Source organism: Mugil cephalus, chromosome 13 (assembly GCF_022458985.1).
Source record: "Mugil cephalus isolate CIBA_MC_2020 chromosome 13, CIBA_Mcephalus_1.1, whole genome shotgun sequence".
In the NCBI taxonomy this organism is placed as follows: Eukaryota; Metazoa; Chordata; class Actinopteri; order Mugiliformes; family Mugilidae; genus Mugil; species Mugil cephalus.
In genome coordinates, this window is record NC_061782.1 from 12528952 (window position 1) to 12543006 (window position 14055).

The following is a 14055-nucleotide window of genomic DNA, read 5'->3' on the forward strand; positions in this document are numbered from 1 at the left end:
ATCATTTTTATTTCATTAGGCTGAGTTCAATTGAGATTAACATCTACATTTTCAAGGAGTATGTGAGTACAGCCATGCTTGTATAATATGCTGGAATATACAGTAGTGCTTACTGTGTTCACCGTTTATCTTGTTAGCATTGTACCATTTATAAACAGAGAGTGAGCCCGAGGCTGATCATTATTTTAGAAATTTGGTTTGAAATTTCAGTATTGGAAAAACAAAAAGCCAGGCTGAGTAATATTATCATAATACAAAGTGTAACTCTGGCAATCCATCCGGTGCATTTCTGGACATTTTACATTTTTTCGAACTTTAAATGTCAACCTCATGGAGGCGCTAGAGGAGATGTCAAGGGGATCATTAAAGTCATTGAACTTCATCTGGGGGCCTCAAAGCGCCTTTGTAATTATTATGTTAATATTATTATTATTATTATAATGCATGTGCGTACTTAAACAACAATAATGTTGAGCCAAGGCAGCCTCCCCTTAAGGAGATTGGAAAAAGGATTACTGTATAATAAAGCTCATGATAAAATGTCTTAACCGCAGCTGTCATGCGTTCTAGCCTTGAGAGGGATTGCTTACAAAAAGACGATTAAGCATAAAATGTGTAGTTATAATACTCCTAATTGTATTAAACTACTATAAATCATAAACACAAGAATGACATTTTAATCATAACACTGTGAGAAATACATGGAGTTCATTCAGATTTTAGACTTGATAGCACAAAGTAGGAATTTCACTGTAGTCAATAATTAATGACAACATATTTATATGTTGGCAAAATGTTAACAAAGGCAGTTAAAATTGTTCCGATCACGAGCCATTTTATTGCGTATGACAAGATTGAGGAGATTCAAAGGTCAAGTTTATTGCTGGAACTTTAGTCTTTTGTTTCTACAACAGCTTTCTTCTTCACTTTGTTGAGCTGACAGAAAGAGACAACATGTTCAGGTAGGAGAACTACAACAGAACAAACGACACAAAACTACAGCTATTCAAAGTGTCTATGCTGCAAGTGCTTAGTTTTAATGCTTAACCGTGTGTGGATTGTATGGATTGACTTGTGAATGTGTAACAATTTGTGTGTAGACATTAATCCAGAGTCTTTTTTTACTTTTAGGATTACTCTCATCGTCTGTGTTTCACTGATATGTGGAATCACAGCAAAGCCTTTGGTATGTACAGTATATATTCCTCTACGCTGTCCACAAAATTCCTGATTACTTTTAAATGATAAAAATATTTGTATGGTCACTCATCTGTAATTTAACAACACCTGTGCTCCTTTTCAGAGTAAAATTAGAGACGAAGCCTTGCAGCGAGCTGTTCTGTAAGTTGTGCTAGTGGCTTTATTTTAAACTTTTAACATTGTGTGGCAAACGTACATGCTGGATTAGCAGCGTCTGGTTTTTATAAGGATAAAATAAAATTTGCGGGATATAAATAACATTAATCGGGGAAAAAAGAGAACGTATTCGATATAGTTTTGGCAGTATTGTTTTACTTTTGGAACAGAAACCCGCACTTGTGGGAGTGTGCAAATTAAGCTGGGCACTAAATTTTTATGGTGAAAGGCACATGGATATGGCTTATCAGTTTCTCATGCAACAATCAGTACAAACCAGTAATTTTGCTGTTCTCCACAATAGACGTCTCTTTGTGTTTCGGCTGGAAACATTAGTTCGCTTTGTGCCATTTACCCTCCCAACAAGGTTATCTCGACTTTTAAGATGCTGAATCGCAGCCACAAAGAATTATAATATGTGCCTTTTGCTAATATATCTCAGCCTTCCATCAAAGTCATTGCCCTTTGTTGATTTTATCTAAAACACCCGACGTTGCACAATTCTTCTTCCAGGTCCTTACATGACAAAGGCAAGATGTCCTGGGGAATACAAGTGGAGCCTCCAGAGGACATGGATGAGGCTCATTTTGACATCGACCCCAGAATGAGGATCTGGAGGAGGGTGGTGGAGAGCACACTGAAGCAACAGCCCCGGAAGCCCGAGGAAGACTTGGATGAGCTGTTCCATCCTTCAGTAGAAAAGCTACTCCAAAACCTCCCTGAGGCCAACGTCGCTGAAGAGATGTCGCAGGGAGAGGCCGAAATGAAGAAAAGCGATGCCCCGGTGGAGGATAAAGATGACATCGACCACCCTGCCGTCAGTGAAGTGGCTCAAGAGGACCCTAAACAGGTCTGGGATGAAGACAAAGCAAGACAGTTCCTGAGCCCATTTATGTCCCCACTACTGGCCAGAGGCAGAGCCAATATGGGGCTCCGAGGTCCATTTGCGCTGATGGAGCAGATGAGACACAGGATGAGGGGTGAAGGTGAGGTCAGAGTTCACCTTGAGCCAGAGGTGGACATGGATGACGTTTACCACAAAGAGCCCCACATGCCCGTCGTTTACCAAGAGCAGTCTGAAGTTAAGGCTGCAGATTCTGTTGATTTGCCTTCTCAGCAGAAGTACAGCGAGCCAGAGGAAGATATGGATCACCTCTACCACCAGTGATCAGCTCAAACATAAACCATGTACAACATTATCATGTCAAATTAGATTGCAGCTGCAGCAGGTGAATACGTGAGGTAAACACCTGAGTCATTTGATTCTATTGCACTGTTGTAAAAATAAACACATCTGTCACTCATGCATCTTAATAATAAAGACAACTTGTATCAAAGATTTTGTTGTGTATTATTTATTGAAACAACTGTGTAAGTTATTTTCAAAAATACAAAATCATGTCAGCTCTATATTAATTGAAGATTATGAAAACATGTTCTGAATTCACAGCTTTTGTTGGACACTGACCCACACTGAAAGTCAGTTTAATACCTGGATACTGATGTTAACAGGAAGGAATTACATTAGTGACTGAGATCACTGAACAAACTGAACCATATCAGAGCGCCAGTCTCAACGTTTTCAGGCTCCTGTGGTTTCTGGTGATAACAAAAGCGATTTAATGGGAAGCGACGGGGGTTGTAAAACGAACCTTTTTCACATTCTGATAAATCTGGCTACATGAGTCAATGTCACTTCGGCTGCTCAGGAGGAATCACCCCCTTCTTCAGTATCAGGTTCCCATACAAAGCTGTTTCCCTGAGTAAAACAAGAAAGAGGAAAATTATTAGATTTAAAATTCATGTTTTTTATATACACAGTATATATATATATATAAGACTTATGAGTAGACTTTCCAGCTATTTTCCTGTGCAGTTTATAATCTTTGTGTTAGTTAAAAACACAACACAACACCTTTAAACTGAAATAAATGTAGTGAAACAATGATGCGGTTTAGTCAGATTACTGGGCTCCTGAAACACATATATTTGTAGAAAGGACAGCTAACAGATGATGCACTGGGAAAGATTTGCCTGGTAGAGAATCCTTCCTGAGTTTCGAGAACATACACACCCCGTCGCCACAACAGCGAACGCCTTCTTGGCACGTTCATAGAAGGCAAACCTTTCCACCTTCTCGAGAACAGCCTATGCGTGAAGAGAAATAGGATACAGTCAGAAATGAAAGGAACAAAAACTAGATTTTCTCACAAAGGGTTTCAGTGAATGCGATGCCTTACGTGGGATCCATCCCAGTGTGGTCCAGCCTGGCTCAGGAGCACTTCGTATTTACCCCACACGGATACAGCTAATCCTTTCTGCTTGTCACTGTCTACCAGATCCATCACTGTACCCTGTGGGGGAAATATGACAAAGATTTCAAAGAGTAGCAGAAAAAAAAAAAAAAAGACAGAAAACACTTTTTTAGTTGTGCTGGATGTGTTACCAGATTGGGGACGTAGGTATCCAAGGGGAGCAGCTTCAAAATAGCCTCCAAAAGCTGCGGGATTCCCAAACCTGCAGATCAGACACAGAGCTGATTTAACAACACACACTCACCCAGCGGTGTGTTTATATGTACTGTAAATATATTCATATACCATCAGCTCTTATTTCTTGTGGACCACCAGCACAAATGGAAGATGTTGGGAAGTTTGCATCAGCGAGCACTGTGATAAATATAAAGCGTAACACAGACTGAATGAATGAATGAACGGGCTGCGTGTTGAATCATTAAGTGTGCAGTGTAGCAACATGGTGTTGTTGACATGAAGCGTTTTGTTTTTAGCCTACTGCCATACACTGTACACAGGCTGTGTGGGCTGCGGCTGATAAGTGTCCTACCCAGTTCATCTCCGTGGCCCATTTTAGCCAGAGCATACAGCAGTTCAGGAGATAAAATTGCGGGGACTCCTTTCAGTACGACCATCCTCGCAGACACAGCGACTGACAACCAGACACACAAGACACGAGTGAGAGGAGTCACTCCGTCGACTTCCGCCTTCGTTTTATTTCCGCGAAGACGTGGTGACTATCTAGACCATTAACCAAAAACAAACACGTTGTCGTGGATTTTAATTTCGTGCATAAATTAAATAAATGCCTCCTCTGGTCCGTGAAGTGAATTTTTTAAACTGTCCGACTGTAGGAGGTTTTGGATTAACTATCTCGACCGTCATGTTTAAGGAAAACACATGGGTCATGTGACCAGGTCGCCAACATTTAATTGGTTAAATATACTGGTTTCGATTCTATTTGAAAATAGTAATAACAGACTAAATATTTAACATTTCCCACGAATCCGAATAATTTGGATCCATTTACTTTTTTAAGCCAAATATATCTATATAGTTTACACAGTAACCATGTTGCTACTATGTAAATAACCTTTATCTCTACTGGATAACACAGTACTGCTCCACTCCTCATATTTCTGTTTATATTCACTTTTATATTACCTTACATTCTGGCATCGATTTATATTTAGACATTTTGTATTGCTGTTATCTATCTCTTCCTGGAATTGCAACCAGCAATTGTGTAATTCGGGAAGATACTGAAACTATAAACGTGGGCGACTTTATGTAACTATCCAAAGGTTACTGAGTTTGTAAAACGTCTCTCAAAGGGACATGTGCAACCACACCGCCCTCCTCCATTCACCGGCAGCTCAAACAAAACTAACAAAATGTCCCCACTGTATACATAATATATTGCCTCCTTGTGTTATGACATAACAGATAAAGTCTTAAGATGTCATGGTGCGTTAACGTGATGTATTTACACATTGGACATCTTGTAGTGTAATTTACTTGTCAGCAGTGACCTTATATATTTTAACACTTTGTGGAGCGATGAGGAAACAGCATTTTCTGTGGTCAGCCCAGTTTGAGTAGAATATTATCAGGCAGGGAGACGGCTGTAACGTAGAATACGCTTATAGTATGAATGCATCCTAATGTTTTCCCTTTGATTTTGTGGTAATAATTACTCACATCCTTATCTTGTTAATAGAATATTTTTTATGTTCCACTATCAGGAGCAGTCAGGCCATATCACAGGCATTGTCTTGTGTTGAGTAAAGTTTATCACTGCTGGGAAAACTGGGAGTAGTTAAGAAAAATGAAACTGAAAGACACACTGTAGATTAAATACACACCAAAAGACCATGTTTAACAAAGGTTTCATGAGTACAGACAAACATATAGGGACACTGGTATGATATGAGCTAATTTTGCACTATAATCCAGCACAGAATCTAAAAACTCTCAACTGAGTGGAAAAAAAGTACTTGATAAATGACTTAAATGATTTTATATGAAGCTAAAGATCATGTTTTGTATTCATCTCTGCACATTCCCTGACTAAACGATGTCCAATGACATAGCGGCAGTTAATCTGAAGCTATAAAATAAGGTTGTGTCATTAGCTCGACAGACTACGTAGTTAATCTTTCGTCTGTGTTGTTTCTGACACCCTTGGGTGGGCATAATTCAAAGCAGACACCGGTGAATGTGTTATTCCGACGCGGCCTCTGATGCCAAGAATGTGAGATAATGAAAATATTTGTCAGATGAAAACCACTCCACCCAGCCTGTTTCATGAGAGCCAGAGAAACTCTCAGCTGGATGGCAGGAAAAATGCTGAGGAATCCTTTCCATGACCACAAAGGTTGGTTAAAAAACAAAACAAAATCCCCCAAAAGACTGATCTGCATATAAAAAGGCTTTCATAAAATTGAAGTCACAGTTGCACGATTGTTGCCTTATACACTGACTTTACAAATAGCTGCTGTTAATAATGAAAAGAATGTTACTTTATTGCATGTTTTTAATCTGCAAATTAACGTTTATAATGTTTCTGCATTCCACACATATACTGTAGTTTAGTGATTTATCTTTCAGGAAGATAAGCCCGATTCATCTCAAGTTTATTATTAACTTTATAGTAACTGTTGTTGTTTTTTTGTTTTTCTTTTTATAGAAAATGATTGAATAGGTGATTAAATCAGATGTGAGCTTTCTTTGCTTTTGGGTTTACTGCATAAAAACATTTTTTTGTGTGTACAAGATTGAATTAAATTGGCTGTAAAAGTCACCAATATGACTGGGTGGCACAGATGCAGTGTTGTTTAGGGATATGAAAGTGGTTTTGGGGGAGAGACGGGAGGCTGCTGGGGCAAGAGAAAAGGCCCTTCCAGGAGCCAGGCCTGCCTGCCAGACTGAAAGCCCCTTCTCCCTCTCCGGACCCATGCTGCTCACTCTTTATTTCAGCTTCTTTAAATGAGTTTATCACGCTATGAGGGTCTGCGCTGCCAAAATGTAACGTTTTGCCCCCTTTGTCTGCGTGGAGAGCCTCAATTGAGTCTACATTTATTATTTTGACCTTTCGGTAGCCTCAAAGAAGAGTTTCTTTTCGGGCCCTCTCTGCAGACTTTTGTGCTTCCCCACCGAGTGAGGAGACGCGTTTTTTTTTTCCTCCTCCTTTTTAATGTTTTGTTCCAGGGGGCTGACAAGAAAGCAAGCTCCAGGGGAATATTGAATGAAAAAAAAAAATCAATTAGGCCACGGCCTTGTGAAGATATGGGGCGCCGCCGTGTGAAGATCAGAGAAAAAAAAGGTTCCTCCTGATGATTGGAGCGCCAAAAGAAAGTGCACACTAACCAAATTTGTTCTGGTGTTTCCTTTGAAGTTAAAATTATGGTTTGAGTTGGCTAATAATTTCAACAAATAGGTGGTGAAATGTGCTATTTGTCCTTCGTCAGCAGGCACTTAGTAGCATATCTGCAGCTGAGATTATATAATTATTTCCTTTAAAATTCTAGATAAAAGTGATAAAAAGTAAAATCACAGAGAAATATTCACTGATATTTGTCAAAGGGTCAGCGATTATAAAAACCATTTATTCCCTTATTTTGAGTAAAAATGTGAAATATTATATTTATTTGGCAGACTGATGAGATGCCCTAATAAGAGCAATGTGATGTAAAGGACCCATGTTTATTTTGCTGTTTTTTTTTTTTTTTTTTTTTTTTTTTTACACTTTATAACCTAATTTCCTCTCTAAGCTCCTATCTGCATAAGTATCTACACAACAGTCGCTAATTTACTGTCCAGACCGTCTGCAATTTTGTTTAACGGCACAACAGCCCCATCTACTGGCAAGAAACACACAGTGTCGGTAAACATAGGGGCAAGGATTACAAACAAGTAGATATGAATAATATGAAGTTATTGCTTATGAATGTGTTGTAAGTTACACTCATATCTTTATATAGGCAACTATTTCTATTTCTCTTCACACTTTGCTTAAAATACTGGAAAACATTCTAGAGTTTTATTTGTAAAATGTACACAGAAAAAGTTTGTCCCACAAAATGTAGACAAACATTTGACAAATGAAAAGGCAAAGTCCGTACAAGTCAACGAGACTAATTCCTCTTGTTATACACTGGTTATAACACAGTTATCAAATTAGTGAAACCTCTGGCAGCCACTTGATTATGAAAGTGAGCCTCAGCAGGCAGGGCTTCACTCCGATAAGACACTTCTGTGCATTCACGCAGTGCTGAATTTTAATCTTAACAGCTTGTATGCTCCACTACCATCAGGATTTTCTTCATCAAACAATCAATCAATCAATCAATGTATTGCAGACAAGAAACAGAACCACAGATATCAGGAAGCGTGTGTTCATGGTCGATCTCTTAATCTGCCCCGTCCTAATTGTCCTGGAAAGCGGCCTTTCTCTTTTCCACAAAGGCAGTCATGCCTTCTTTTCGGTCATCCTGTTAGGAAGAAACACACAGGTGGACACATATTAGATGGACTGTCAAAATAAGAGCCGACCCTTCTAACTCACACTTCTCTAAATGGGTTCTTCTACTCACAGTTGCGAAGGTAGCGTGGAATAGACGCTTCTCCAAACGATTTCCCTCAGCCAGTGTCAACTCGAAAGCTTCGACAACACAAAGACTAGTCAGATAAAACTGAAACATATTTAATTCAGCTTTTTAAAAAGGAGTAGAAACACACTTTACACACCTGCGTTAACAGCCTCTTTAGCCATAGCAGAGACCAGTTTGGAGTTGGAAGCAATTTTCTCCCCACATTTAACAGCTTCAGACACCAGCTGGTCTACAGGAAAGATTTTACTCACCAACCCTGGGAAACAAAAAAGCCACTAAGTCAAGTATAATAAATATAAGAATGTGTCAGTTTATTATGTCATGTCTTATGAAAGCCATCCAGAAACCGAGCTACTGAGAAAAACAGCGACTGATGGTGCCTTTGTTCAAGTTTCTGTCAGATGCCAACAGAAATTAAATCATTTTTCTGCCATGAATTTCAGCGTGGGCTGTTTTTGTTGGATGGTGCAAATGTAAAATTCAGAGTGTGTGTGTTTCGCTATAAATGAAAGTTTTAGCCCCTTAACTTTCACAGATGTGCGCTCAAGACATTCTTCAAGGTCCCTACGATAAATCTGAAAACACTTTGAACTACAAAGTAATGATAGAAGTAAAAGCTACAGACTGGGGTGGAGATGCACTACAACGTCCACACCACAACAAATGTTTTCCTCAAGATGGTTTCACCATTTCCATTGCCTGTGTTATTCAATTCATGCATTTGCATGTCTGAATTTTAGTCAAAGTGTGATGTAATGTTATTTCAGATGCCTTTACTTTGTTGGTAACACCCATCTCCATGAGCTTGGGCACACTGCTCGCATGCAAAGCACCCTGGTACATGTAGGCAGTATAACAAAAAGTGCAACTCTTCTTGAAAACTCTTCTTTCTCAGTCAGTGAACAGCATGCATGACAAATGTAGTGCTTCACTGACTGGACATCCACATGAAAAGTAGCAGAAAATAGAAATACTACATTTCTAATAAAGAAGGTTTTACCTTTTAAAAGAAAAAAGAAAAACTTCACTAACTACTTCAGTAAAGAATGTTTCCACTTCAGTTGTTACCTGATTGCTTGGCATCTTGAGCAGTGATTCGGTCTCCAGTTAGAACCATTTCCATTGCCAGAGATTTACCCACTGCACGAGTCAGCCGCTGGGTTCCACCAGCCCCTGTGGGTGGAGAGATGTCATGAAGAGCCACTCAAAAAACAAGAAGTACACTTTTAACAGGAAAGAAAGAAGATATGACAAGAGTCGTTACCAGGAATGGTCCCCAACAGGATCTCTGGTTGGCCAAACTGCGCCTTCTCTCCAGCATAGATGATATCACACATCATCGCCAGCTCACACCCTCCACCCAGCTGGAAACCACAGGATGAGGAAGCGAATGAGATTCAGAGATCAGTTTTCATTTAATAGTTCTGATTTGTGTCTGGAACATATGGTGTTTTTTTCCATTCCACATTCATTTTGTTTCTTTGAACAGGTTTTAGTGTCCTTTTTTTGTAAGGTTTATTTTAAATTCAATGTGTTGGAAATATCAAATATGTGACACCCACAGCAAATCCATTGACAGCAGCAATCACAGGCTTCTTCACTGTGGACACTCGGTTCCAGTGAGCCAGGAAGTTTCCGCCATAGCACTCTTGGAAGGTCCGATTCTGCATCTCTTTAATATCTGCTCCAGCTGAAAAGTACGCAAGTTGAGTTCAGTTCTACTCTGTAGTATTGTATCAAACTTCAGAGCAAAAAAAAACAAAAAAACTTAACACACCAGCAAAGGCTCTGTCGCTGCCGGTAATGACAATGGCCCCAACGTCGCCATCAGATTCAAAGACATCCAACGCCTGTCCCACCTCCCTCATCAACCCGTCACACAGAGCGTTGAGAGCCTTCGGCCGGTTCAGCTGAATGAAACCAACGTTGTTCTTCTCACCCCGCTTCTCCACCAAAATATACTCATACTGACCACCTGCAAGAACAGGAAAACAAATATAAAGTTCAGGTAAGACTTGCAATTTAAATCGATTTTAAAAACATTTTTGTGGAAACTGTTATCAGTAGTTTCCCAATGCATTTGCACTGTCGACACATAAATGACCCTACAGTTTAGTCTTTAAACCAAGGTTAGGATTCATCAAAGCAGTAATCCGATTTATACTCATTGAAACAGTGATATAAATAGGCATATTCTGGTCAATTATTAACAGAAGTTCAAGGGCCAACAAAAATAGCCTTGAGAAAGGGCTTTGCACACACCCTGACTAGAGGGTCCTGAGTTCATTTATTTATTGAGCCTTGACAAGAAACTCTGCAATAAATAGGTTTTGACATTTTTTTAAATTATGGTGCTTACAAGACACCGATTTAGAATAAGCCTGATCCCTCTACATAAATAAAGATAATATACAGCTTGATTTTTATTAAGATAAAATAATAAACAAAACAATAAAAGACAAGTTCATTATTCTTGTTCATACCGGAGGGCCAGTTATTAAAAAGACACCTGCAATTTCCATTTACGCTGACGTTTTTTTTTCTTGTGTGATCAACTACACGTTATGAAACTGATTCCATTAAAAGAGCGTCGACGTTTTGTGCTGCAAACTAACTTAGCGCCTGCCCTGTCTGTGTGCGCTCCTCCAAACTGGTCGCACATTCAATGACGCAGGTTTCATGACATTGTGATGGGGTCCAGCTGTTGGTGCAGCGACCATGAACTGACCCCGGGCCTCTTCTTAAAACACACACCTGAGCTGTAGAGACGAGCCGCGGACAGGACGACTGGAGCAGCTCTGGAGTGCTTCAGGAGCGAAGCTGCACTTCTGCAGAGGAAAGCCATGATGTCAGCAGCCTGTAGTCAGTGAACTTGCTTCAGGTTTGCTAGCACAGCTCCTCCTTCCTCCTGCGGCGTCTTCTTCGCTGGTGTTTCTTCTTCTGCTTTGATGACCTTTAGTCTAATTCTCCCCTAATATTATTTCGTTTCTTTAAAAAAAAGAGTTTCCAGACAATTTGCCATTGAAAACGAGAAACAAACATTTCCTCCTCTGAACCCCATCTGTTATATTTCTAATACAGCTTTAACGGTGTCGTCATTTGTCGCTGTCTTTCATGAGAGTTACCGCCACCTAGTGTCTGGGAAGTGTAAAGCAACGAACCAGAGACAAAGTCATGATAATATTTTGCCCCACTTTAATGTTGTCACAATAAATCGGTTACATCACACAAGGACTGATTCAGTCCGACATAAGCCAGGCAGTCCGACTGAGATACTACGACATTCTGTTGTGTTACAGCATCTTATGTTACTGTTTATGTTGTTGTATCCAGGGTGTGCCTCCGCCTCCTATGTTTAAGCCACATACTGTCTACTGTTGTGCTGATCATAAAAATCAAACTAATAAACCCCCCTAAAAATGGTTTAAATACGTCTATGGAACACTTTTCAATCATGTCTTTCCCAAGCACCTGTTTTCCCCCCAAAGCATCTTATTTTTATTTCTATTTGTATTTAGCATTTTCTATTTTCATTATTTTATTTTACTTTTGTTGTTGTGGTTGTTGTTGTTGTTGTTGTTGTTGTTGTTGTTGCATGCTGTTCCTTCAAAATGTCTTGTACTCGTACACGTCATACTGCACACTTGTGCCTTAAATTGCCCCCGGCCGGGGACAAATGATGTTTTCTGAATGTGAATCTGAATTCAAGCAGCCTTAGGTTGGAATTTGAAAAAAAAATATCTAGGCCTATTATTATAAGGCTATCTCATCAGTATCTTGTAATGTATGAAATATGAATATGGCATTTTGGAAGGATAAACATAGACTAAAATGTGGTTGATATAACCACAAAATTTCTGTGTGAGAATAATCAGGCATTACACCCCACTTTACAGTATCTATAAGAAATCAAACACAACTCCCATCAACGATCTTCAAGCAAGGCAGTCATTATACAAACAGCATAAAGAAATAATTCTCTCAATACGCATAAAAGTAAATACACAGGACTTTCATCCAAAATTAGATTACAACACGCTACTGACTCGACCCGCATCTGATGGCATCACAGTATTTTATGCTCCTCTGCTCTATCACAATAATCAGAGGCGCCTGTATGAACGCGCTGCTCGTTCTCGCTATCGTCTGCATGAACGAGCTTTTATCGTTCGCGGCGATTCCCTTCATTTTAACCGAGTGCCAAAACAAAAGCAAGGACAACAACACAAGGGATAAAGGTAAGCGTCAGCCTTTGGGAGTGTGGAGGTTAACACGGACCTGGGTGCGTATGCATAGCGAGATTTATTCGGGCTAATGTGCACCAGAGTCCAGGCTAATTTATGAGAATAACACAATTAACATAATGCATATGGCATTCATATTGCCTTTGTAATTTGTGAAACGGTTTATTAATAATAGGGCACGTTTTCACAGCTAGAACTCATTTTAAAAGATGGTCTTTTATTCATAATCGTCCAAGGAGGAGATTTTATTTCATGCAGGCCTATAGCCTGTTTGAAGGCTGAAATCCTGTAGCATATTTATTAGTAAGCATATTTATTTTTAAACTGGCCTACTTTAATGGGGGAGAGCAATGAGCAGCACAAAAAAATGTTTCTTCTCCGAGACCATATTCAGCACTGACAAAGGACATCTCATATTACAGGCTTGTTGGCTCAATGCATATTATGTAACACGCTGATGATATTCTGATTTTATGCAAAACTGATCGGTGAATAGTCAAGAGAAGCCGTTTATCTGCAGCTGTTGGCAGAAAAGCACACAAAATCAAGTGATGGTCATTTAGCCCTCTGTGAAGGTCCTCAGATAAACAGATCATGGTATATGGAGGAAAAAAAAAAAAAAAAGCTGACACAAAGGCAGCTGAACTTGTTGATTTTCCGGGAGAAACTCAGTTCTCTTCATTTCGAAGTGTGTGATGTGTTGTTGTTTGGAAAATCTGTGGGTGGTGACTGCTTGAATCTCACATTAACATGATGTATTATGACCAGATCCTTAGATGTAAGTGGAGGAATTTGTCTTCTTGATCATGTTTCCATTCCCAAATGCAATGACTCCAATCTCAAGATGCAAACAGGGATGACACTTTTTGGGGACACATGTTAAGACAGATTTGGTCCGTATGGGGATCTCAGTTGTTCTCAATTGGATGCTTACATTATTTTATACATCAAATGTGGAGTTTGGCCAAAACATTTAGGTCATGATGTTGTTCTTTGTTCTAGTCTTTCTGCACAGATGTCAGGGATGAACCAGGTGGTTGCAACATGCTGGACTTGCATCCTGCTCTCGGCTTTCTTGTATGAGCCTGTGCTTGGAAAAGGTGGTCGTGGAGGGTCCCGGGGCTCCTCTCGAGGATCTCCTTCCCGCAGCTCCACAGCGGGGACCTACCGGGGAGGAGGCGCCTACGGCGGAACCCGCTCCCGCTTCAGGGCGGCAGGACGCACGTCCCCAGTGAGGGTGGCAGCTGCAGCCGCAGCAGGAGCAGCTGTGGCTTTAACCGCGGATAAATGGTACGCGTCGGCCTACCGCCAGAGCAAGGCCGACAGCTCGGAGGAAGAACTGGATTACTACAACAGGACAAACTACTTTGATGCATTAATGTCGGACTCGACTCAAAATGGATCCTCTCTCTCTCAAGTGGTTTCTATAATTATTGCAACATTTTCCCCCAAATATGGACTCTTATTGGACAGTATACTGTAAATGTTCAGGTTATTTTTTTGAGACAAACTTGTGATTGAGCGAGCTCCTATGATCTGATAATGTGC

The 14055-nt window shown here is 40.0% G+C and overlaps 4 protein-coding genes across 4 annotated transcripts; 2 read left to right on the forward strand and 2 right to left on the reverse strand.

The window, feature by feature from the left end:
* Positions 1-889: 889 nt before the first annotated feature.
* Positions 890-2693, forward strand: si:ch211-217g15.3 (uncharacterized protein LOC368914 homolog). Its single transcript, XM_047603998.1, has 4 exons — positions 890-962; positions 1132-1186; positions 1304-1341; positions 1870-2693. The coding sequence occupies exons 1-4, from the start codon at positions 955-957 to the stop codon at positions 2522-2524; spliced, it is 756 nt and encodes a 251-aa protein (XP_047459954.1). The 5' UTR covers positions 890-954; the 3' UTR covers positions 2525-2693.
* Positions 2694-2695: 2 nt separating this feature from the next.
* Positions 2696-4498, reverse strand: fuom (fucose mutarotase). Its single transcript, XM_047603999.1, has 6 exons — positions 4201-4498; positions 3957-4025; positions 3803-3873; positions 3597-3710; positions 3431-3504; positions 2696-3115 (listed from the first exon to the last, which is right to left on the reverse strand). Exons 1-6 carry the CDS (start codon positions 4283-4285, stop codon positions 3049-3051), a joined length of 480 nt encoding a protein of 159 aa, XP_047459955.1. The 5' UTR covers positions 4286-4498; the 3' UTR covers positions 2696-3048.
* Positions 4499-7678: 3180 nt separating this feature from the next.
* echs1 (enoyl CoA hydratase, short chain, 1, mitochondrial) lies at positions 7679-11300 on the reverse strand. The gene is made up of 8 exons (XM_047604040.1): positions 11018-11300; positions 10041-10238; positions 9826-9953; positions 9528-9627; positions 9332-9436; positions 8400-8519; positions 8246-8313; positions 7679-8143 (listed from the first exon to the last, which is right to left on the reverse strand). The coding sequence occupies exons 1-8, from the start codon at positions 11106-11108 to the stop codon at positions 8078-8080; spliced, it is 876 nt and encodes a 291-aa protein (XP_047459996.1). The 5' UTR covers positions 11109-11300; the 3' UTR covers positions 7679-8077.
* Positions 11301-13522: 2222 nt separating this feature from the next.
* sprn (shadow of prion protein) lies at positions 13523-13990 on the forward strand. Its single transcript, XM_047603577.1, has one exon. It carries the CDS (start codon positions 13523-13525, stop codon positions 13988-13990), a length of 468 nt encoding a protein of 155 aa, XP_047459533.1.
* Positions 13991-14055: the final 65 nt, after the last annotated feature.

What these genes read in the sequence shown, in the direction of transcription:
- si:ch211-217g15.3 (XM_047603998.1), top strand. An exon ending in GAATCACAGCAAAGCCTTTG is followed by an intron (nt 1,187 to 1,303) that starts GTATGTACAGTA and finishes GCTCCTTTTCAG; the next exon opens with AGTAAAATTAGAGACGAAGC. An exon ending in GCCTTGCAGCGAGCTGTTCT is followed by an intron (nt 1,342 to 1,869) that starts GTAAGTTGTGCT and finishes TTCTTCTTCCAG; the next exon opens with GTCCTTACATGACAAAGGCA.
- fuom (XM_047603999.1), bottom strand. Translation starts at nt 4,285, where the DNA reads ATGGTCGTACTGAAAGGAGTCCCCGCAATTTTATCTCCTGAACTGCTG. An exon ending in ATACCTACGTCCCCAATCTG is followed by an intron (nt 3,711 to 3,802) that starts GTAACACATCCA and finishes TTTCCCCCACAG; the next exon opens with GGTACAGTGATGGATCTGGT. An exon ending in TTCGCTGTTGTGGCGACGGG is followed by an intron (nt 3,116 to 3,430) that starts GTGTGTATGTTC and finishes TGTTTTACTCAG; the next exon opens with GGAAACAGCTTTGTATGGGA.
- sprn (XM_047603577.1), top strand. Translation starts at nt 13,523, where the DNA reads ATGTCAGGGATGAACCAGGTGGTTGCAACATGCTGGACTTGCATCCTG.
- echs1 (XM_047604040.1), bottom strand. Translation starts at nt 11,108, where the DNA reads ATGGCTTTCCTCTGCAGAAGTGCAGCTTCGCTCCTGAAGCACTCCAGA. An exon ending in CTGCTGTCAATGGATTTGCT is followed by an intron (nt 9,628 to 9,825) that starts GTGGGTGTCACA and finishes TGTGGTTTCCAG; the next exon opens with CTGGGTGGAGGGTGTGAGCT. An exon ending in TAAAGAGGCTGTTAACGCAG is followed by an intron (nt 8,314 to 8,399) that starts GTGTGTAAAGTG and finishes GTGTTGTCGAAG; the next exon opens with CTTTCGAGTTGACACTGGCT.